This window comes from Pteropus medius, unplaced genomic scaffold (assembly GCF_902729225.1).
Source record: "Pteropus medius unplaced genomic scaffold, Ma_sr-lr_union100, whole genome shotgun sequence".
Lineage (NCBI taxonomy): Eukaryota > Metazoa > Chordata > Mammalia > Chiroptera > Pteropodidae > Pteropus > Pteropus medius.
Window position 1 is genome coordinate 3,788,148 of NW_024345481.1, and position 24,917 is coordinate 3,813,064.

Genomic DNA, 24,917 nt, shown 5'->3' on the forward strand with positions numbered 1-24,917 from the left:
AATTTAACATATTCACAGGTTCTGGAGATTTGGGCATGGACATCTGGGGGTGGGGGGCAGTATTCTGCCTACCACAGGCCACTATGAGCATTCTGACACAATATTTTATAGACGTGTTTTGACTTCTCTTGGGTAAATACCTAGAATTGCTGGGTCATAGGGCAAATATGTTTAACTTTATGACACTCCAAAATACTTTTCCAACATGACTGCACTATTTTACTGCAACCAGTAATGCAGGAGTATAAGTTCCAGTTGTTTCACATCCGTGCCAGTATCTGATGATGTCAGCAAGTTTGATTTTAGCCATTTTAGTGGGTACATGGCAGTAACTCATTGTGGTTTTATTTTGCGATTCTCTGAAAACATTGAGCATTTTTTATATTCATGTTATAAAATTTACATTTATTTTTGTGTGAAGTGCCTACTCAAGTCTTTTGCCCATTTTTAAATTGATTTGTTTTTTAAATGAGTTATCAGTTCTTTACAAATTCTGGAAACAAATTCTTTATGACATATATGTACATATATACTGCAAATAACTTCTAGGCTGTGACCTGCCTGTTCACTTTCTTAAAGGTACCTTTTGATGAAGAGTTTTAACTTTCATAACTTCTATCAAATGTTTGCTTTTATAGTCATTATATTCCTTAGAAATTGTTGCCTACCTCAAAGACACAGATATTCTCCTGAGGTTCTCTAAAAGGCATTTTTGATTTAGCTTGTACATTTCGCTCAATGATCCACCTCAAAAATAGTGTATTGTGTGAGACAGGATTTGAGCTTCATTTTTCTTCCCCTACATGGATATCTAATAGCTCCAGTATCATTTGTTGAAAAGATTTTCCTTTCTTCATTGAACTGACTTTGTATTTTGGTTGTAAATCAAGTGGCCATGTAAATATGGGCGTATTTCTTAACTGCATTCCATTCTAGTCATCTATTTGTATACACTTATATAAATATCATTGTATTGACTACTGTAGTTTTACAATAAATCTTGCAGCCAGGTAGTATCAGTTCTCTGAATTTGTTCTTCCTTTTCAAGACTGACTATTCTGTGTCTGGCACGTCCACATAATTTTAAAGTCAACTTGTAAATTTCTATTTTACACAGTCTTTGAGATTATGATTGCGATTGCATTAAATCTGAAACTCTAATTTTAAGCAGAGAACAGAGGAGAAATTCTGAGGAAACTAAGAAGAAAGACACAGAAAGTAAAAAGGAAACAAAACAGTACCATATGGGACAAATATTTAAAATTCCAATAAATTTGACAGGGAGCTCCCTGGAGCCTTTATAGTGGTAGCTTCGTTGCCTTAGTCAGCAAAGAAACCGGACTGGAACTAAACATCCATTCTCCTCTTCATTCTTATTAATAAAACCCCTGAATTATAGCTGGGCACACCAAAACGAATAAAGACTACACTGTCTATATTTACCTCTAGTTAAGTATCGTCCCCAAGAACTGGCTAACAGGTTGTAAGTGGATGTGTCACGTGTAACTTCTGAGAAGTGTCCTTAAAGAGAAAAGTATGTGCCTTTCTTCAACCATCCCTCTTGCCATGGCAGTGGCAGCTGGAATTAAAGCAGCCATCTCCACCATGAGAAAGCATACTAAGGATGGCAGACCACCAGCAAGACCGAAGAATTCGAGTCCCTGATGCTCATGGAACTGTTTCCATGCCAGCCGTGGCCTGCCTACCTATGGAACTATATGCATATTTAAGGCATTATTATTGTATATTTTCTTGTGATGCAACTGAATCTAATCCTACCACATCAGCTTTAAGTATCTGCATGCCACTGATCACAAAGCTGTATCGCCAACTGTAATCTTCCCAGACCCACCTACCCAACAGCTACTGGAACATTTCCACTTGGATGTCCAACAAGCCTTTCAAACTTAAACTGTCCAAAAGAGAATTCTTTATTTTTTCTCCCTCAATTCTTCCTTCACTCATCCTCTGCATTGCCACCAGATAAATGGTAAGTAGTTTTTGATGATAAATGGTAAATGACTCATCTCACAGCTCAAGCAAAAAACCTAAATGTTGCCCTTGTTCCTTGCTTTCCCCTCATCCCCTATCCAAACCCTGCACAATTCCTGTTTGCTGCTACCAAAACATACCCCAAATCCATCCACTTTTCTCTACCTTCACTGTCACCATTCCAGCTTAAGCCCCATCACCTCTCATTTGGAGTAACTCAATAGCATCCTCAGTGGTGCTTTTCGTAACTTAAGAAATCCTTCCCAGAAGATGAAAAAGTTCTAGGGATAGACAGTGGTGATGGCTGCACAATAACATGAACCCACGTGTACACCTGAAAATGGCTAAAATGGTAAATTTTATGTTCTGTGTATTTAACCACAAGGAAACAAAAAGAGAAGTATTTCCTGGAGACAATATAGCTCTCTATATCTTTTTCTAAATGGTTTACAGATGTATCTTTCACATCTAAGACTTTAATCCACCTGGAAATGATTGTTGTGAATGGTGTGAAGTGGCATCTAATTCTGTCTTTATTCTGTATGGATACCACATTTACTGACTAGTCTAGGCTTTTTCTAGGATCTCCATTCTGTTCCATGAGTCTACTTTCTTTCCCTGAGCCAATACCAGTAATTAAGACAGTAGTCTTAATTATTACAGCTTTATATTGTTTTGCTACCTGGGAGGAAAAGACTTTATTTTTCTTCAAAATACACTCAGCTATTCTTGGTCCTTTGCCTTTTCATATATATTTTAGGTTCAGCATATCGAGTGCCATGAAAAATCATACAGCAAGTTTAACTGAAATTGCACTGAATTTTTAGAATTAAGGAAAACTAACATCTTGATATCGAGTCATTTCATCCATAAATATTGTATAGCTCTCCATTTACTTGGGTTTTCTTTTGTGTGTCAATACAGCTTTAAATTTTTCTCCCTAAAGGACTATACAGCTTTAGTGTGATTTATTTCCAAATAACTTTAATTTGGAATACTATTATAAATATCTTCTGTTATTCTTAAACTCTCTAGTTATTGCTGGTATACAGAAGTTATTTTTTTACTCAGAAATCTTTCCAAACTGAAGACCATTTTTTTCCTTTTTTTTTTGTCAGTTTATTGACTAATCCTTTCCTTTCCCATAGATTTGTGATCTTTTATCTTATAAATTCATGTAAATGAATGCACAAATATGTACACACAAACATCCATGTTTTTCTTTTGTTCATGGCTATTCTGTTTTAATGCTGTCTCTTCTTGTACTACAGCACTGTTTTAAATGCTACAGTTTTATAATTTGATAGCATAACTCCTCTGTCTCAAACTTTTTTAGTTATTTATGTCAGTTTACTCTTCCTGAAAAATATTACAATCACTTTGTCAGGAGAGCTGGTTCTTCCCCAGAGCTAACCAAAGTATACAATTTGGGGGTTCTAAAGGCCATTTCTGACACCCTCTAACCAAAACAGCCCCTCCAATCACTCTTTATCATATCACTGTCTGATAACTTCTTGTTAACCGATTTTAGTGTCTCCCTTCTCCACTCCTCACGCCCCCACACTAGAATTAGTTGCTTGTTTACCATCGTATCCTGTGTCTGGCACATTTTCAAGGCACAAAAATGTTTGTTGAATAAATGAATCTTAAGTCTGGGTGATTCGGGATGCAGGAAGAAAAGCGGGTTCTGAAGTGTGGCTGAAAGATGAGAAGTAGTTCAGTTTGAGAGGAGTTTAGAGCACTCACAGGTTATTAACGTGCAGGCATCAGGCCAGCACCTGGAGCGCAAGAGTGAAGGTTCAATGTGATGAAACTGATGAGATGGTCAAGCAGGAGAATGCACGCAAGAAGAAGAAAAGCAAAGACACTTGGGAAGAACTAAACAGCAAATAAAAGAGAGGGCGTGCGCAGGTAGTATGGAAACCAACGAGAGGGAAAAGATTCGAGAAATAGGAAAAGAGAAAAGGGAAGAGCTGGGTAAATCACGGGAACACACGAAATAAAAAGCTGCATGAGCTCAATTGGGGAAGTCGTACAATTTGCATGATCCTCATAACTCCATTGGTAAAAATAGAGAGCTCTGTTAGACTACAGACCAGAATTTGGGGAAGGAATTAATTTTGGAACCTCTTGGGGTCTCTCACGTTAAAATGGCCGTTACCGGGTTTAGAGGCCTATCAGCATTCAATCTATTCTTCCGATCAGAGTTAGAAGCTGTTTTGAATTTGAATATTCCCATTCGAATGAGGGAACTGTACAGTCCTCCCTATCATTCCGCGATTACCGCGCCCGGGCTGAAGGTACCAGCACGTGCCCTTTGGGCGTCGAAAAGGAACCAAAGGAGGGCGACGGCGGGGAGACCCTCACGTACCGCGGGGGGTCAGCGGGCCAGTGGGGGGCCGCGCGTCCTAGCCGAGGCTCGCCCGCCAGTCCCCAGCCTCGCCGCGTCTCCGCCCTCCAGCTCCCCACCCTGTCCGGCTTTGCTGACGTTCTTGCCCGCCCCCAAGAGCCCGGGCCCCCTTCCTACCTGCCCGCACGTGGACTTGGCCTGCCCCAGGCCGCTCACCGCGGACCCGGTCAGCCCAGAGCTCACCTTTCTCCCCCGCGCCAGCCCGCGCCCTCCACCCAGCGGCAGGCGGCACGTGACCCCGCCCCCTGCGCACCGCCCCTCGGCCCAGCCTGCGCACCGCCTCCCGCCGGCGCGCTCCACCCACAAGGGCGTCGCCGACGCGATGACGTCGCTGGCGCAGGCGCACTCTGTCGGCGACGCCGCGGCGCTGCTTGGCCTGTGACCTGAAGGTACGGGCAGTCTCTTCTCCCAGCGAGAGGAGAAAGTGGGGTACGTGGAAGGCGGAGGGGTCCCGAAGAAAGAGAGGAGGAGGAAGAGAAAAGGCCCAGAAGTCTGTCCCTTAGGTCCTGGGCTACAGGGCAGTGTTTGCACCCTTTCTGGGCCCTTTCTCATGAGGCTGTGAATTTCCTTTGGAGAGGCCTGTCTCTGCGCCCAGGTGGATATAAATTTAAGGATTAAGTTGATGTGCGCTGGGTGTGTTCTTTCTATCGCAGATCTTGGAGAACGTGATTTATTTGGTAAAGGAACACAGGACTAGAGACGCGACCTGTACTTTTTTTTTTTTGGCCCGGAGCAACTGCTTAATATCTTGAAAGGCTCTCATCTGTAAAACGAGATGATTAGACTCAATATATAATTTTTAAAGCCCCTTTTAGAGTTACCATTTTGTAATTCCTGCCTCCTAAGACTTTATCTTTTATTATACTCCTGGTTGGGAAGAGAGATCTTTTGACTAATGTTTTAAAACTTGGGTTGGGCACGTTGGTGTAGTTAGGAAGCTTGCTTTCATCAGAATTGGAAAGAATTTGCAGGTAAGGTTTATGCATCAGTATTCCAACAGACTCATTTTAATTTTGTTAAAAGATTAGAATATGTGTATTATTTCTTAATGTTAGTCTTAAATGTTCAATCTTTAATGTTAATAGACTTAAATATTTAATGTTTATTTACTATTTTGTCACCTTATTCCTTTCATTAGCATTTTTAAGGTCATCTGCATCTTTCATCAGAGGAAAAGATGGTCAACGTTTTGAAAGGAGTGCTTATAGAATGGTTAGTAGTTTTTATACTTAATGAGTTTTTTAGAATTAGTTTTTTAAGTTCTGAATGAATCAAGTCTTTCAGCTTTCTCAACTTCATTTTTCTTGTATAACAAGTGGAACAGATTTTATTGCTAAGTTTTTTCCTGGTACCAGATTTCAATGTCTCTGTTGAATTGATGTAATTGGCATTATTTTCAGAGACAGCATATTTGTTAGATTAATCCTCTTTAGAGGAACAGCGCTGGTGTTCTCAAACCATCAGAGATTGACTTGAATTTTAGGATCCACCTAAGTCTTTACCATCACAAACTATGGTCTTTTAAAAAAGAGAGGAAAAAAACTGATTTAAAAACCAGTTGAAGGTTGCTTAAACTAGTCACCAGTCATACATTTCAGAGGAGAAACTAGAAACCTTAATGAGCAGAGTTGAGTTCCTCAAAGCAAACTAATGTAGGGCTGGCTTAGTTATCATGCAGTCTGAAAACCTGAACTGCTGGCCCACATCCTGCTCTGTCTCCATTTGTTTGCATGACAATAATTCTGGGAATTTTGCTCTATGGATACTCCCACTGTCTGACAACTCTGCTGTCTATGTTTCTGTGCCCCTAATATGAGCTCTTATATAGGTAATGGTACAGTCTGCTGTGATGGCAAGTCTAAGGAGCAAGGCCAAACTCTAGGATACTTCTGGCATTTACAGCAGCACTGTCCAATAGAAATATGAAGCAAGCCACATATGTAGTCTTAAATTTTCTAGTAGCCATTTAGAAAGTAAAATGTAACAAGCGAAATTAATATATTTTATTTAACTCAGTATATCCAAAATATTTCAACAGACTAAGTCTTCAGAGTCCATACTAGGACTTCAAAATTGTGCAGTCTTTTTTCATATTAAAGTTTCAAAATCCAATGTGTGTTTTACAGCACAGTTCACAGACTAGCCACATTTCAGGTGCTCAGAAGTGACATGTGACTAGTGAGCTACCTTATGGATAGTACAGATACAGAGTTGGGGTAGAGGAGACACTAGCAAAAACAATTCAGAAGAAAACAGCTAGTGAAGTAGGGGGGAGGCTAAGAGGGAATGTTTCATGAAGGTGAGTGGGCTGTGTCACGTGATTGAGAGAGAGGAGACTAAGATGACACACTGGAGGTCATTGATTTTTTGGAGGAAACTTAATTGAGAGGTGGGATAGACGCCAGTCGGGAGTGGGCGTATACTTTGAAAAGGGAAAGGGAGGTGAGGAAGTCAAGACTGGAGTTTTGTTGTGACAGTGAGCCAAGGACTAGAGAAATGGGTTGAGAACTAAGGAAGGGACTCTGGTTCTTAGTATTTTTGTTGTTTAATGTGAAAGAGTAGAATGTATGTCAAAAAAGCAAAGAGCTGGAAGGGAGAGGTATTCACTTGGGGCAAAGCAAAAGGGACCAGATCTCAGTCTCAGAAATCTGAACACTGCTGTTTTCTTTTGGAGAAGACTTCTAGGCAAATTTTTGTACTTCATTTTTCTTACTCTTGTCATAGTTAACATTTTCCGGTTGGTCTTTTAATATTTTTTTAACACATAGGATACACACGCAATGCAAGCTATACATTTTTTTCCTTTCGTTTCTTCCAGTTATCTTAAATTTAACCTTAACCCCTAGGATTTGATAAATATTCACTTCTCTCTTGGAGAGTTTTTATATTTTTGTGGGGGGGTTTTTTGTTTTTTTGTTTTGTTTTGTTTTGTTTTTGATGTTTAAAGTTTCATTCATCTGGAATTTATTAGGGGGGACATTATGAACTGAAGATCTAAATTAGCCCCTTTTTTTGGTCAAATATCTGAACAGTTGTTCAACACCATTTATTACCTTTCGTAATGATGCATGATGCCTCTTTTATCAGTTGACTTACCTTGCTGCTTTCCCCAATCCCATCCCATATCCATTTTTTTCTTTGTCATTGATGGCTGTTTGAGAATAGGAATAATTTAGTCTGTTTCCAAAGTAATCCCTTTGGAATGAGGGTTGAGATTATATCAAACCTATATTTTAATTTGAAAAAAATGTGACTAGACTGCATTTTGAAGAGCACAACTCTGTGAGTCTCATTAAAATCTCAATGGTAGGCTTTCAGTTTCTCCATAAGGACTAAGAGTGCAGATTTGTAAAAGGAACCAAGGTGTTAGTTTTCTTTCCTGAGTGAGCTCTTTGCTGGTTTGCTGTTGTGTTATCAAGCCTCTAAGTTCTGCTTGGGCTCTAATGGCCCTCTGTTATCTTGCTCTTCCAGACCAGCAGCATCTGGAGCTTGTTAGAAATATAAAATCTCAGACCTCACCCTAGATCTACTAAATCAGAATCGTGCGTACAGAGGATCTTCTTAAAATGCACTTAAAGTTTGAGAAGCGTTTAATCGACTTAGGCTTGATGACCAATTTCCCAGTGGAGGATTGTTTTGCACTAGGTCCACTTAAATTTTGTAGGTGGATACTGTCTTTGCAAAACTAATTTTTTCCCTTCAAGGTGAATTCTAAACAATTTTTCAAAAGGGTAACTGTCTTCCCAGAGATAAATCTTCCGAAAGACTCCAGGCCTGAGAAATAACAGATTCATAAAGGGCATGGCTAGGGCTGGTGGGTACTCCTCATGATCAGGTGCACATGTTAGGGTAATAACTGGAAAAATCCTTCTGTTTCCATCATGTCTGTATCTGATGCCAAAGAGAAGATTGTTAGTAATACAGTATCAGTATGAGTTTGTTTATTACCTCATCCATAGATTCTGTGAAGCATTTAGGGATATTTGAGTACCGAATTTGATAGGTCTGGAGTTTATAGGCAAACCACACAGGGATCTCCTAAAACTATTCCATTGTCCCAGTGATTCTCCAAATTGCAGTAACATCACCATACAAGGTCATATAATAGCCTAAATAGTGCTTTTCCACATATTCAGTCCAGCCAGCCAGCAAAATACTTCTTGGGCATGTATGGCCTAGTTCAGAAAGAGAATCTTAATGTGACATCTGTCTTAGAATGGCTTAATTTACTGCCACATTTAAAGTTCATGTCTATCAGTGCCTTTTAAGTGATCTTGAGAACAGTAGAGAAGCAAATAAACCATGTTATAATGGTGGCCATTTAGGCCCAACTATCAGTGAATTGAAAAATCAGGGTACTTGGATATAAAATTCATTCCTCCCAAGGCTTATCAAATACCAAAACCTAAAGCTCAGTATTTTTGTTTGTTTATAAATTTGTGTTTTTATGTCAAAATAACATTGGTGAAAATGTCCTCTTTATTTGGATTCACCACTATCAACTGCTAGCCTCACAGCAAGCATTTTCCCAAATCTAGCCAACCACAGCAGTATCGAAGCAAGCAGCATATGTCCTACAAATGGCTGTCCAATTCTAGATGCTAGAGCAGACCTTTGGTGTGACAGTTATCACATTTGGTTTGGCTCAGCAAGGAAGATTTGTTGCAGAGGTGCAGATTCCAACCAGTTTATAGCATAATAGTAAAAAATATGGAGAAATAGATAATATTAGACCAGACTTATTCTTATGGGTTTGGCTTCTAAATCTTATTGTGTATGAGAAGCAAATAAGAACTAAGGCAAACCAGTTTAACCATTCTATTCTTTCCCAGCATTTATATGTGTCTTGTGAGCCTTTGCTGCTTTGCTGGGCCATATTACTAAGGTTTTCATGGGCACTCAGAACAGTGCCTGAGATAAATATAGGAGGTGCTTCGTAAATATTTATTTACTGAATGAATTTTGTTAACAGAATTGAATCAAGGAGGGCAGTCTAAGCCTAAATCCCACAATAATTTCATTTCTAGAAGTTTATCTTAAGGAAGTGATCCTAAGGAATGATCAGAACTGTGGATTAAAATGTAAGTAGTTAATTGTGTTAATAAAAAATAAAGTGTTGACTGTAACATAGATTTATAGTCAAATGATATAGCTAGTAAAATATTTGAAAACATTTTAAGTGGTATGGGACAATGATACAATATTAATTGATGAGTGCTCCATTCCTTTAATAAATAACACTGAGCATTTGCCAGATACTATACTAAGTACTTTGTAATATTCAATTAGTTTTTACGACAACCCTATGAGATACAGGTGTTATTATCTCCATTTTATCAGTGCAGAAATTGAGGCACAGAGAAATTCATCAACTTGCTCAGGGTTACACAGCTTCTAAGCTGGGATTTTTAAACCATGGTATTTGGCTCCAGAGCTCAAGCTACTAAGCCTTTTGCAGACAGTTTCTCCAACACAAATCTAAGTATAATAGTGTGTTAACTTAAAAAAAAAAAAAAGTACGCATATAATCGTAGAATAATATCATATAATCTCAGGTTAATATTTTTCTAACAGAAATAGTATATCTGTTCATAGGGATAGAACTAGGTGATTTGAACTTCTCTGCCTACATCCTCCCACATACCCAGATACTCTTGGCATTTTAATTGCTCCTCATTTGAATATCTATGGTGAGCAAGTTGTTTTAGATATTCTGTAATCCAGCCACCCTGCAACATAAGTGTACTGTCTCCGTCTTACTACTTAGGAGCCTAAGACATGGAGAGATTGAGTGATTTTATATAATGATACATATTTTGGTTGGGGTTGAGCTGGGGTTTAAGGTTAGGCTTTCTTGAGTTCTCTCGTGTTTTTGTAACAATAAAACCTTTTATGTGTCATATTGGCAACTTGGGTCCCTTTTTTCTGGGTAAGTTAATGTCCCCTGTGGTGACCCTTTCTTTTAAGACCTAGTCATGAAGCAAACATTGAGTACCTACAATATGCTGGACCCTAACTTAGGCACCCATATCTCAGGCCAGACAAAACTCAAATTGAGAAAACATTTTGGAAAAGGCTTATAAGAGGGAAATGTAAGGGAACAAAGCCATTTCATATTGAGTGTCAATTTTCTAAAACATTCTATTTTCAGTACATACAAATTTATGGAGAAATAGTTTTAAGTTATTTGTATTATTAGATCTGTTAGCTAATTATTATCAGGAAGGATAGTTTACCATTGACTAAACCAAGATTATCAATCTGATGGGATAGACAGTGCTGACAACTTTATCCATCTGGCCAGTTAACTTGATGGCCTGATTTACTTTGTCCTAGTAGACCCCTCATAGGGTAATATTTATTAGAATATATGTTATAGGGGCTATACTAAGGTTTTTTAGCAATGGGTTTTTTGATAGCTGTCCTTGTTTCCAGGGCGAAGACACTTTTTTCCTGTACACTAGCCCTGATCCCAGGACTTGAACCAACTATGTTTCTGGGAACCCGGTTTCGGTTTTTTCCTTGCCAGCAGGTTCTCCCAGAGACCTTCCATGGAGAAGTAGAATAGCCCTGTATTCACGAAGGATATTCCAGGCCTTCGACAACTCATAACAAAATGCCCCTTAAACTTTTGAGTGTCTTTTTGAATTATTACAAATTATATTTTAGTTAATTTGAGAATCCAGTCTCAAATTAACTGCTTTCTATTTCCTTTCAGAAAGTTTAATTGAGGAGATTGATATCAGAGGTAGTGATTTCAGTGTCTCACTGACCAGTCACTCACCTCGCCTGTCAGTTGTCCATGTTTCCCACATGTGGGGGACAGCACTAGTGTTCAGGGTGATTTGTAATGGAAGACACATTTGGGGGTGGGGGCTGGGAAAGAACACAAAAATCGTCTTTATATGACCAGCTTAATTTATTTGAGAAAAAAATAGAACACTTCAAGATGACTGGTAATTCATACCAGGTGAAGTTAAACCTACAAGTTGATATAAAGCAATTTCTTTAAAAAGCAATTTAAAGAAAACTATTAATATATAATGCAAGTGTTAAAAGAGATGGCTAAAATAGCAATGATACTATGTGTAGGGGTTCAGAATGAGTCACCCCAAGAAGTGCCTGTGGTATGTAGATTATTTTGAGCTAAAAGCAGTCAAGACCCTGTAGGCTCAAGAAAAACTTCTGCCCCTGCTTAACTGCATAGACAAGTTTAAATTAGGGGCCTTGCCCATAATAGGAGCTATCACCAGAAGTAACCTCTTCTGAACTACCTATAGGCAGAGCAGACATCTCATTACTAAACATCTCTGCGAAGCCCCAGGTGCCTCACTTCGTTCCTCGGCTCAGGATGTCAGATATTCCTCCTGTTCCATTCTGTCTGAACCTCTCACATATGTGGGGTCCCCATGCACGCAAAGTTCAATGCAGTTTTCTCCTGTTAATCTGTCTCATGTTGATTCTTCAACGAGCCAAAAGAACCAGAAAAGGGAGGGAGGAATTTTCCCCTTCCCCCACATACGCAAGTGGCAGAAATTTTGAAAACACTAACACGATTCAAAGCACAGATGGACACTTCTTGGTTTCAGCTCTTTAACTTTTACATCATTGAAGTGATGTAAATTTATTTCATCTAGCAGTGTTCTGGAGACATAATAGTCTTTGTCATCATTTAACCTTTGCTATCTCTAATTCCTCTTATAGCAGCCAATTACTAGAATAAAGGATGTCTTCTGTGAATACCCTGAGCTCAGACAGTAACATACCACTTCTGGACAGCGATTTTCACAATGTCCGCATTTGTTCTCATTACTATTACATTCAGACCCGAAATTTAATTTAAAGGGCCAACAAAAAAACAATTGTTTGTTCTGTTGTGTAAGGTATACCCTTCAAAGAAACCTCTGAGTTTGGTTTTTATAGAAAATGTCGAGATTCTTGCAGGATGAAAAGGGCTTGGAGGGTCAGGTGGGCATGTGAAGAGAAATGAGTCCTCCCTGTCCCTTGGTTTCGGGGAGAGGAGGAAGCAGCCTAGATTTAGAACACTAAAAAGGATTTTTGTCTGTCCCCCACACCCGTCTAGTCTTAAACTGCTCTCCTTTTATTCTTCATCCCATCCCACCTGCCCTTTTATTTGTATAGGGCAGAAAGACTTTAGCAGAACAATTGAGTTTTTTCAAGAGAGTCTGAGCAGGAACACAGCAGTAGTAGAGAAGCTGAAGCTTTAGTTCCCTGTCCTGTGGGCCTCCTCATTTCCACTTTTGAAATGTCATCCGAAAGAACCCTGGTCAACCTACTTCATTACTCCCAGCTTCCTTCTCAAATTGCCCATTATGTTCCTTTTCATTTTGTTTCACAGCCTACTTTTTGTCAATAAATGATAAATTGTGTACCTTAGTGAGATTTTTTCAGTATCCAGTCTTACTACTTTACAGAAATTTAATTTTTTATTCTGTGTAACTGCCAAAATTAAGGAATTACCGAAAATGTTAAATTTTATATCTCCGTCTGCTTAAATCTGTGACCATTACATTATCTGTCTCTGCCATAGACCCCCATTCTCTCCCATCCATCACTGGCTGTGGTTGCCGTTCAGTCTCATGTCGTTATCTGCCTGGAGACCTTCATTCTCGTACGTTTCGTCCCTTCCTGTTTTCATTCACCCGAAAGGTCACAGCCTTCCAGGCCATCCCTCATCCCTTTGACGCGCACTGCCTTATGGTTGTATACACCTGCTTTTTTAAATTCCGTCCACCTTCCACCCCCATCCTTCCACTCTGCCCTCCAGAACCTAGTGAGGTGGCAGGATCCCCTGCGTCCTTGCCCTTTCCTCTGAATGCTTCATCTCTCCCCAGGCCCCTTTTCCTTTCAGCCCAATGGTACAAGACGTGTTAGAGGAAATAGGATAGTTGTCTACCTTATTCCTTGTCGCTTCTAAAAATTCTCCTTTCTTCTTTTATAGGAACCCCGTTCTGAATCTCATACCATCAGACTAAACCACGTGCTTTGCAGTAATCCACAAACACCCAAATCTTTCCTTGGTTTTTCCTTGAAGACAACCTGTCACTCTTCAGTAGCTCTCCTCTCAGATTCTTGGTGGGTTCAGTATCCGTGTGGATAGTCCTTCCAATACTCTGCCCTCTCAGTTCCCTGACCTCCTCTCCTAATAAGCTTGTCCTCCACCCTGTCACAGCCGTTCGTGCGTGTAGTCAGACCTACACCTGTCCCTACCAATGCCGCCACCTCTTCAGAGTCTCCATTCCAGACATCTGACTTCTCCAGTTCACTCCCTGTAATGCCCCATCTTTCTAATCTCTTCAGCTCTACCGGAAGTAGTCTGCCGACTCTCACGCTTTCATTGTCCTTCGCCTCCCCGGCACCCTCGCTTTCCTCCCTGCCCAGCTTATGCTTCACAGTCCATCAGTATTTTTGTTTTCTCAAAGACACTCCCTTGCCCTCCTCGGTCACACTCACCAAATCTGGTTAAATCCAGCTCCCTGCTTTCTCTGAACCTTGACCTCCACAGCTCTCGGGGACTGGAGGAAAACGCACAGCATACTGTGCAGTCTCACTTCAGATTCGTGACCGCTCAACTCAGGCGGACCCTGAATGCTAGCCAGCGAGCTCATGACGTTTCCTAGTTCACTTACTCTCCACTTTCCTGGTAAAGCTGTTACATCAAATCTAAGATTTCGTTAATTTACAAACTTAGTGATTATTTTATGTACCTTTAAGAAAAATCACTGCCAGTTATACTCTAATATCGCCTCGATTGTTAAGACTCATCTCAGTTTCAGAGTTGTTAAAGTGTGTGTTGGGGCAGGGTGGGGATGTGCTTCTTAAAATGGATGAAATCTAGTATTTCATACCTTCAATTTCTCTTACCTCGAACAACTTCCATGTCTTCACTTGTAGCTGATTCCTTGCTTCCTATTTCACTGGGAAAATAAAAGCAATCAGAGAACGTCCATGAGTCTTTCTCACATGGATCTGTGTCCATATACCCGCCCCCTCCCCACCCAGTTACTATGAAGGAACTGCCCATTCTCCTGTCTAAAGCCAGCTTTCCTGCTTGGGAACCGGATCTCATCCCCTCCTGCCTATTTAAGAACACTTCTTCAGTGGTTTTCCTCTTTTCTCCTGCTTTATCATCAGTTTTTTTTCCTCTGCTAGATCATTCCCAGTGTATCACAAACATACTGTAATTTGTCCCCACCCCTCCCAGGCAAAAACTGAGTCCCACATCCCTTTCCAGCTCCCACCTGTTTTCATGCTCATTGTAGCAGAATTTCTCAGACCTGTCTCTGTTCACTTTAATTTCTCTCCTCCCTCTGAAACCCACTCGTTAGCCTTCTCCCTACAACTCTACCAAAACTGCCTGTGCCAAGGTCCAGCAGCTTTCTGAATCCAGTGGTCAGTCCTCAGTCCTTACCTTACTATGCCTGTGAACCACATTTGACGCAGTTGATCATTCTCCTTTCTGAATATCCTTTGTTCACTTAGCTTCCAGAACTCTTCGTGCATTCTTCCTACCTCAGTGGTCACTGATTGATTTGTTTTTACCTTTTGTTGTCGGGGTGTCCAAGGCTTGGTCCTCGGACCCTTTGTAGCTTCCCCTGTCGTACATTGATGACTGACTCTTACTCTTCGGTCTGGACTTCGCTGTGTGAAATCCACAATGGTATATCCAGCTTCTTACTCTGCTGCTTCACGTGGGTGCCTGTAGGCTTCTCAAATGTAACATGCCTAAAACCAACGCGATCTTACCGGCAAACCTGTTCTTCCCACACTCATCCTCAGTGAAACAACTCCATCCTTTCATTTCCTCCAACTAAGAATTTTAGAGCCTCCTTAAATCCTCTCTTTCAAAACTCAAGTGTAGTCTTAGGAAATCTTGTTGCCTTTATTTTTAACATATGTCTAAAATTCAGCCACGTCTGATTACCTGTTACCACGTAGGTCCAAATCATCATCACCGTCTCTTGCCTGGATACAGCAGTCACCTCACTGGTCTCCCTGTGCCACCCTTGCTGCTGCCGCCACCCCTCACTCACCTCCAGTCTTCTCAACCCAGCAGGCAGTATGACTCGTACATCTAAAATGTAACTCAATTTGTAAATTGACATGGCACTTAGTAAAAGTCAAAGTCCTTAAAATCATCTTTAAGGTCCTACATCATCTGAACCAGTTTTAACTTTCCGAGCTCTCTCCCACTATCTCCCATCAGGCACCTGTCTCTAGCCACCTGTAGGCTCTTCACTCTGCCTAGGATGCTTCTCCCCCACACCGCCTTCTGCGGTTCATTCGATGTCACCTGCTCAGTAAGGCCTTCCTTTACTCCCTTACTTAAACTTGCAAGAGCCTATCAGTTTCACCACTGCCATTTCTCATCCTACTTTTCTGGTTTTGTGTTTGTTTATCATAGTTCTACTGCTAGAATATAAGCTCTGTGACATGGAAGGTTCTTAATTGTTTTGTTCATTGCTAAATCCCCAGGACTGGAATAGGACCTGGCACATGATAGGTATTCATTAAGTATTTATTAAGTGAGTGAGTACAAAAAATAGCAGATTTTGTCGAATCTAAGTGAGTAAGTGTAGCCTTTAGGTGTTCTGAACCTAAGTGTAAGATAAACATACTAGAAACTAAATTTAAAATCTGTCAATTCTGATGTGGGTAGATCTATTCACATAATTTTACAGCATAGTAAATTATTAATACAATCATTTTAGTGGTAAGTTGAAAGTAAGAAAGTAATTAAGAAGGCTCGACTTTTTAGTAGTTAATATATTGCGAACCATACTCATTTAGTGAGTAAAATAAATCCTTTGTTGGCTTCACTTATTACCCATGTTAGTACTTGAAAGAAGTAAAACTTGTTTTTATTGTTCATTAAATTTTTCTGACCTTTTGAATTAAATTATCTTTGTAATTGATGTTGACATTAAAAAACCAAAAGATTGTATAAGATTATCTTTTCTGTAAAAATTAAATCTGTATGCAACTTGATATTTTTATATTCATTTTTTTGCCAAACACATTATTGTATATTATATTAGAACTAAAGAGTGTCCTTCATCATGATTCAGGACTTTTATGAGAGTTATTTCTTAAATGCAAGAAATTACATCCCTCTTTCCTTTATGACTATCCTATTTGTTCCAAAGTAAAGGCACAAATAAATAGAATTGAATTGGATCTCTTCTTTGAGCTCAGTATTCTCAAAGAGATTTTATTAGGATTGCCTTTAAAGATTCTGAATGATAGTTCAGACTTACAAGTTTCAGAATTGTAAGGATGGAAAAAAAACTTGAGTACCTACTACAAACCAGATGCCATCCTTGGCATTTCTCTCCTTTAATTTTCATGATGTTTCTTATGTGGGCTCACTTCGAGGTTTTGGGAGATTAAGTACATATTAAGGTTACACAGGTAAGTGATAGAGCCAGGGCTGAACCTAGATTTGACTCTTAATGTACACCTTGCTTTGTCAAAGCGATGATTTCACTGATTTTGTACATTAATTTGTCACTGGCAAGATAGTGAAAAGCTTTGGCTTTTCAAGTAATGGTCACTGACAAGTAAGGAAATTCATTTTTAAAATCGGTTAAGGAGGCTGTGATTCTATGCCTGATTAACTACAAAGCTTTGAATGTTACTTTTTCACTTGTCAGTGACAAATCATTCTTAAAACCTTAGCATTGGCCTCTTACTCTTAAACTTGCACTGACAATTCTGAAAGAAAGCTACATCTATGAGTTAACACTTAAGACAGAGGGGGAGTGAGAATAACAACTTTTTAAACCTAAAAATTCTACGTGCTCAGTTCTAGTCACTTGGGGCCTGGTTTAACTTGACAGTTAGGTAGCTCATCATTATGTGTTTATCTCTACAGTGACCCTGCCATGAAGCAGTTTCTACTGTACTTGGATGAGTCAAATGCCCTAGGGAAGAAGTTCATCATTCAAGACATTGATGACACTCATGTCTTCGTAATAGCAGAGTTGGTTAATGTCCTCCAGGAGCGAGTAGGTGAATTAATGGACCAAAATGCTTTTTCCCTTACCCAGAAATGAAAATATTAGATGCTGACCACTTAGAAATTAAAAGTAACAAATGTGAGAGACTGTCCATTCGGTTATCTTACGTGACCGGTTAGCAGCATGCTGCAGGAAAGCCTGGGTATCATTGTGCAGAAAAAAGCCCCTGAGCTGAATTTCTTGTTCTGTGTTTTTGTTTTTGTTTTTTTTTTTCAGTACATGTACCCTAGAATTTAAAAAAAAAAAAGCTGTAACGGTTGGCTATAATTTGACTTTTATTGTCCTTTATTAAAATATAAATGGTTTTCTTACCTTTTAATGCCAATTCAATAGATTAAGAGTATAATGGAATATGCTTTTTAATTATCAGTCTAGCCTAGATATTTGTTTGTTTGTTCCTGTTAGTAATTATGGGTTTCTGTAGTGTAGATGTGGTTTATTTTGTTTCCAGCTAGAAACTTCACAGAAGTTTTTAATCAAAATAAAACATACATACCGAAAGTACACAAGGCATAAATGTACAAGTCTCTGAATTTCCACAAACCGAACACACCTCTATAACCAGCACCCAGATCCCGACAGATGAAATCACCACCATCCCAGAAGGCCTCCCCAGGGGTAAGGGCTGGTAAGGGTGCTGTCACCGACCACCCCAGAGCAGACGCTGTGCCAACTTTTGACAGCATAGGTTAGTGTTGTGTACTTTGTAACTTTGTATCAGTGGAATCATGCAGCGCAGGCTCTCGTCTGGCATCTGTTACATTAGAGATTCATCCATGCTGTTGCGTTACACATGGTTGGCCCTTGAACAGCATGGGTTTGAACTGCGAGTCCACTTATATGTGGATTTTTTCCAGTAAATACTATATTTTCCAATTGATTTTCTTAATATTTTTCTCTGGCTTACTTTATTGTAAGAATACAATATATAATACTTATAGCATATAAAATATGTGTTAATCAACTGTGTATGTTATCAGTAAGGCTCTCAGCCAGCAGTAGGCTATTAGTAGTTAAGTTTTGGGGGAGTCAAAGTTATAAGTGGATATTCGACTGTGCGGGAGGGTTGGTGCCCCTAACCACCCCCGCCCCCATTGTTTAAGGGCCAGCTGTAGTTTTTCGTTCTCGTTGCTGTATAGTATCTATTGTTTGCCTCAACCACACTAGAGACATTTTGGTTATTAAATAAATCTGTCCTTAAAATGTAATAAATATATATTCATTAAACCTCAATTTGAATTTAATAAACACATCAAAAAATTTTACCAATATTGACGGTCATACTGTTTTTTCTCCAGTGGCAGAATGTGTACAATTTTACTGTATTTGTTTGAGAAAAGAAATGGAAGTATAGAATCTAATTATAAAATATACTAGCATTAGTTACATTGATATTCTGTGGTTATTATAAGAGCTTCAACTCATTCAGTCCTTCACCTAATCAAAAAATAATTAAGTGCTTGGTATGTCCTAGATGTAGATGATAGATACAGTTGTAAAAACGATATATAAGGCACCTGTATCAGGAATACGTTTAACTTCAAGTAACAACACCAGTGAAGAGTTATTTAAACAGTAAAGAAATTTAATCGTCTCATATAACAAGGAGCCTGGAGATGGTTCCATTATTGGGGGCAACCTGCTTCTGTACTGAATAATGTGAGCTTTTCATTCCTGGCTCAATACCTCATGGTCACAAGGTGGTGGCCACTCTAAGGGTTACAGTCACAGCAGCAGCCCAAACCAGGAAAGGGAGGTTCTACTTGCCAGCAGAGAGAATAAGGGGAACACTTCCTCCTGGTGTAACTCTTTTTATCGGGGAGAAAAATCTTTCCCAGAATCTTCCCACAAGTCCATCCCTAGACCACTCGTTGGCAAAGAGAAATGGAATAATAATTGACTTAGTAATTCTTAGTACCTTTTAAAATCACTTGGGGTCTTTCTCACAGAATTCCAAGTAATTTATGTGGGCCAACCGAGGTAGAGCTTAGTTCCCTACTATGAGTATGGGCTGCACTGAGTGACTTGCTTCCAAAGAATGGATTTGGACAGGGTCAAAAAGTAACTGAGCAGTGGTGAAACCTGGAAAATACTCTACTGGCCGGGTGACCAGGGTTAACATCAGAGATGAGTCACGTTGAGGGCGTGCACCCCTAATGGTGTGATGGGAAGGGTACTTCACCTCTGAAGTTTTCTTCCTAAAAATAACCCGGGTCTTACCGGGAGAAAAGCATCAGAACAACACAAATTAAGGGAATTCTACAAAATATCTGGCCAGTACTCCTCAAAACCACCAAGGTCATGAAAAACAGGGCAAGACTGAAACACAGGTCAGAAGAGACTGAGGAGCCATGACCAAATGTGAAGCAGTAGCCCAGATGGGATCTGGGGACAGAAAGGGACACCAGGTAAAATCTAAGAAAATCTGCATAAAGTCTGCAGTTTAGTAATAATGTTGTGTCTGCTTTTGTATATCCTTGAAGATTTCCATTAGAAGTTTTTAAATGTGAATATTCTAGTACATAATATGCCTACATATGTTTCAGTAAAGAATAGCATAATGGTTAATAGCATGGATTTTGATAACAATTTCGTTTGAATCTCAGTTTTACCATTGAATAGTTGGTGATTTGGAGCAGATTACTAAACTTATCTAAATATTGGTTTCGTTATCTAAAATGCAGGTAATAATAACCATGATGGGGTGATTTTAAGGATAAAGTGTGTAACGTGCTTTGTTACAGTACATAGCCCATAATAAGCACTTCCAAGTATATTCTGTTTGGTGATGCTTTATCTCACCATCCCAAAATAATGTGTTATTCTCTCAAATGACACTTCTATTTGGGAAGAACAAAATCAGCTTAACACATTAAGTCTTCAAAAAAGCTTTTAAAATGTTAGTTCTAACACCGATCTTGAGATGCACACATTGCTAAGTGGCAGAGCCTTGTAGAAATGCACAGGAAGCCAATCGAGGGTATTCTAAGTACGCCTTAGGGACTGGGGCCCTTTCCTGGGCTTTTCCTTTCTTGCAGACTCTAGGCAAGCACCCCTTCTTAGGAATCCTCAGCACTCCTCAAGCCTCCCAACTCCATGACCTCAATCTGATAAACAGAATGTGTTCCCCTTCCCCTCTGCCCCTCCTCTCTTCTTGTGAAGCCAGGAGCCTCAGATTCACCACAGTGGAAGCCTCTTGCCTAGAAAGCCACACTGTGGCGGCTGCTACATCATTATTCTTGGATCCCCTGACATGCGTCCACGATCCACTCCGAGAAGCATTGGTCCATACAGGAGGAAGTACCCTCTTCCAGGAACCAGGTTTCTTTGGGGAGCCCTAGAGCCCTGATAAACCAAGCACAGACTGGTAGCCTCAGCCTCACCTGGGAGCCACCCCCAAACCTACTGAGTCAGAATCACATTTTACTGAGTTTCCTAGATGATTAATGCACATTAAAACTGAAGAACTGCCATGAAGAAGCCACTCTGGGACAAGGCAGAGGGTTTGAAAGCTGATTTCAGGAGCCACAGGAATAGCAGATGAAGGCATCAGATGAGGGTCTTCCCAGCACACATGTGGCTATTAATCAACCGAGTGCCTTTCAAGCATGAACTAGAACTCCCTTCTGCTCCCACCCGAATTCCGGGGAGAAACCTGGGGGTTAAAGATGACAAGGGGCATGGTGTTACTGTGAGGAAGCTTTATAATGTCACCCAGTCCAGAAAGGGGGCAGATAACGTGTTTACCAAAGTAAAGCCAGGCTCATTACTTAACGACAAATAGGGTCAAAGTTCTATTAGTAAAAAATACAAATTCCGAGATATCCTACTTTACAGATGGAAAGCACAGCTGCCCTGTCCAGAGCTTTTGTGCAACTTAGAAAAAGGTGGCAGGTACTTGGCTTCATTGCTGGTGGTGCCTTCGGGTGAAGAAAAAGGTGCCCTCCTTATAAGACTTCTGCCCGCACTCACCTTGTTAGTGGGATGCCCTTGTGTACATTCCTTAAGTGGTCACCTGGAACCTACAGTACAGAAAATAAATGACTTGTGACAGGACAACAGGGTAGCTGACTCCCGCCTACCAGATCACTCAGGTTCCCTCAGGGTATACCAGTCAGGTAAACTGCTTCATTCGCTAATCTTACACATTGTGACCAAATTTATTGTGTTCTATCTAGAGTTGTTAGATGTCCACTTATTTTTAAATGTTAATTTTGTCCTTGTAAAAGCAATATATAACAAAAATAAGAAAATTAAAAATATTAGCCACAACCTCACCACCCTAACTCAACCCAAATTAGCCTCGTGTTGTATTTTCTGCAAATCTCTGTTGTGCTCCACAGTTCGTGGACATCCCAGGCCGTGCATTTAGAGAAGATGGGCCACATTCTAGAAACTGGTGTCCCAGCTTGCCGTTAACGCCCGGGCTCCCCCAACCTCGTCCTCACACTTTCTCCCTGCAGTTGTCTTCCCGTTGTCCCTGCTCCTTCGACTTAGTGATCTGTAAGTCAACAATGTGGGTTCCTGCCCCAGCTTGTGACACCCCACTTCCTGGTTGCCAACTTGCTTTCTCCCCCAAGCTTATCTTCAGGCATTTGGCCTGGAAAGAGTTCCCACGTGACTCAATCTGTAACCCAGCTCACCAAGAACTCTACTGTCACCAGATGGCATAGTCCAGAACCATTTCTTGATCCCAGAGGGTGGGATTTAGATTCTATTTTCCTTGTGTATATGTCACCAGACTTGACTGCTGTCTGCCTTGACCCTATGGTTTATTTCAGTCATTTCGGCTCGGCCTCAGAAGACCAGCAGTACTCACAGCAAGGGCCCAAACTTGACAACCCGATGCTCTTTTCTAAGACAGCACTGTGGCTTCTGACTTGCAGCTCACCTTGAAGGACTTTCCTTTGGACTCGAGTTTCTCTGCCTGTCCCAGACAGTCCCAGAGACAGACCTATTCTTAGCTAGGTCCTGGGGCAGCCTTCTGGGGGCCGTCATAATTGGAGCGTGCATAGTTCCTTAAACGTCACAAGTTTTAATGACTACCAGTGTATCTTCATATCAGGTCCTAATTTATTTAGCCATAACCCTATTGCTGGAATTTAGGTGGCTTTCAGAATTTTGAGTAATAGAATGATAACTTGTATAAAAAAATGTTGGATTATTTCCTTAAGACTTATAGAGTCACTGAGTTAAAGAATATCAGTATTTTTATGGCTTTTTGATATATGTTTCTAAAACTGCTTTCCAAAACTATGTACCAGCTGATAGTGCCACCGGCAATGTCTAAGCACTCTGCTTTCACAGTACACTTACCAGATGTCATTTCATCCTTCAACAAACAGGTGCTGTATTCAGGACTGTTAGGGGACATCGAAACAAAATTCTTGCTGCCACCAAACTCATTCCAATGCAGGAAAGAGATAACATGATAAAAATAAGAAAGGTAGGTATAAGAAATGTATATTTGGCCATTCAGATGACCAAAGTATATTTCTCACATCTGTGTGGTCTTCGTCCATGTTCTTGACTCACAGCACCCCAAACCCTTGGAATTTCCTAAGTGTTGAGAGTTGTGGAGGTGTCTTGCTATGCGAACGAGGTTTTTATTTTTTTAATTTATTTTTTTATGGTGACATTGGTTAATGAAATCGTTTTAGCTATACATTTTAACAGTAAGGTGCACATATATTTACATCGTGTGTTCACCTCCCATAGTTCGATGTCTTTGTGTCACCACATATTTGACCCCTTGGACCCCATCTACCTCCCCCCTCCCCCCTCCCCTATTGCCCATGTCTATGAGTCTATAGAATGCAGCTGGCTGCCGGGGGAGCTGACCATGTGACTGGAGGGCCCCACCCCAGACTTCTGGGGAAGGGAGAGGGACGAGCTTGAATCGCCTGCCAGTGATTTCATCAAGCATGTCTGTGTAAAGAAGCCTCCAGAACCACCCAAGAGGGCGGGTTTCGGGGAGCTTCCGTGGTGGACACGTGGGGACGCAGGGACAGTGGCACACCCAGAAAGGGCACGGGAGCCCCGCGCCTGTTCCCACACACCTGGCCCTGCGCGCCCCTTCCACCTGGCTGTTCCTGAGTTACACCTTTTTATAGTAAACTGGTGATCTCATGAGTGACATGTTTTCTCTGCATTTTGTGAGCCGCTCCGGCAAATTAATCGCACCCAAGGAGAGGGGTCTGTGGGAACATCTGATTTGTAGCCACTCAGAAGTGTAGGTGGCAACCTGAACTTGTGACTGGCATCTAAGTCCAAGGAGAGCTTATTGGAACCTCCGGCCTGGTCAGAAGCACAGGTAAGCCTGGGCTTGCGACTGACATCTGAAGTGGGAGTGTGTGGGTGTGCTGTCTTGTAGGACTGAGTCCTCAGCCTGTGGGTTCTGATGCCATCTCCAAGTAAAGAGTGTCAAAATTGAGTTAAATTCCTGGACACCCTGCTGGTATCTGAGAATTGCTTATCGGTGTGGGGAACCCTCCCTCCACACAATGAAACTGCGTCTCAGGACACCTAAAAGAAACAACCCACAGATTCTAAGCAGTTAATACAACTCCAGGACAGATGCAAAGAAAAGCCGTACTTATGCACGATGTAGTCAAAATGCTGAAACCGAAGAGAAAGACATTTAAAAGCAGAAGAAAAATATACTCAGTACATACATCATGAAAAACAGTGAACTCCAGAAGACAACAGAAACATTTTTAAAATGTTGAAAGTGAAACAACAGTCAAATTAGCTACTAAAAATATCCTTCAAAACTGAAGTCAAAAACATTTTCAGACAAACTGGAACGACGTCCTTCAGGCTGCAGGCAAGTGACGCCAGGAGTAAGCCCCGACCCGCCGGGGGGGAACGAGCAGTGCCAGAGCAAGAGCAAAGACGTGCAAACATAGAAAAGACCTTAAAATAGATATTTTTGTCTTTTCGTTTCCCCGCGTTCCCTCCTTTGCTTTCTGTCCCGCCGCAGACGCTTTGGCCCTGGAGGGGGAGAGGGAGCCAGGGGGGAGGGAGTGCCGCACAGTCTGCGGGGGCAGAATGCCTCAGAGTTCCAGAAAGTGGCATGGCCGGGGGCAGGGTGTCAAACAGACACAGTAGTGGGGTGTCCTGGTGACCGAGGAAGTGGGAGAAAGACGAAAGGATGTCACGCAGAGGCTCTGGTGGCAGAGAAAGCGGCAGTAGAGGGAGGAGGGTGCAGAGGTAGGAAGGGGAGGTGTTGCACAGAGTGGCTGGGAGATCGGCCACGGGGAACAAATACGTTAACTGGTCGAGCAAATAAATATGCGGAGGATAATTTGCCCGGTTTCTCACTGTCTGAGAAGAGACCTACAAACATGGACAGGGGGAGGGCTAGAAAGAACAAAAGAATGCTGGTTAGAATTGGAAACATGAAACAAACTCATAATATATAGTCTATAATATACCCAAGTAGTGCTAGAAATAGTTATAAATGTGCGTGTGCA

At 40.8% G+C, this 24,917-nt stretch overlaps 2 protein-coding genes across 11 annotated transcripts in view; one reads left to right on the plus strand and one right to left on the minus strand.

Moving 5' to 3' along the window:
* SERAC1 (serine active site containing 1) overlaps positions 1-4,645 on the minus strand; it is a 51,106-nt gene extending 46,461 nt beyond the window's left edge. The window contains exon 1 of one of the 4 annotated variants that reach the window (XM_039873889.1): positions 4,520-4,645. The gene's annotated coding sequence lies outside the window, so the exon portion shown is untranslated. The remainder of the gene's footprint in view (positions 1-4,519) is intronic. The other 3 variants (XM_039873891.1, XM_039873887.1, XM_039873896.1) reach the window with 3 other exon arrangements.
* A 57-nt stretch (positions 4,646-4,702) lies between these two features.
* GTF2H5 (general transcription factor IIH subunit 5) lies at positions 4,703-18,713 on the plus strand. Of its 7 annotated transcripts, none has more exons than XR_005655202.1 (5): positions 4,721-4,831; positions 5,541-5,614; positions 9,375-9,483; positions 13,365-13,498; positions 17,298-18,713. XR_005655202.1 is itself a non-coding variant. In XM_039873900.1 (4 exons), exons 2-4 carry the CDS (start codon positions 5,612-5,614, stop codon positions 17,476-17,478), a joined length of 318 nt encoding a protein of 105 aa, XP_039729834.1. In that variant the 5' UTR covers positions 4,704-4,791; positions 5,541-5,611; the 3' UTR covers positions 17,479-18,713. The 7 variants fall into 7 exon arrangements, 4 of the variants coding, with proteins under 4 accessions (XP_039729836.1, XP_039729834.1, XP_039729833.1 ...); XR_005655203.1 differs by having other exon boundaries at positions 9,430-9,483; XM_039873900.1 differs by lacking the exon at positions 9,375-9,483 and having other exon boundaries at positions 4,704-4,791.
* Positions 18,714-24,917: the final 6,204 nt, after the last annotated feature.

Coding starts and splice junctions, on each gene's coding strand:
- GTF2H5 (XM_039873900.1), top strand. Junction 13,499..17,297: donor GCTCTCCTCTCAGATTCTTG/GTGGGTTCAGTA, acceptor TTATCTCTACAG/TGACCCTGCCATGAAGCAGT.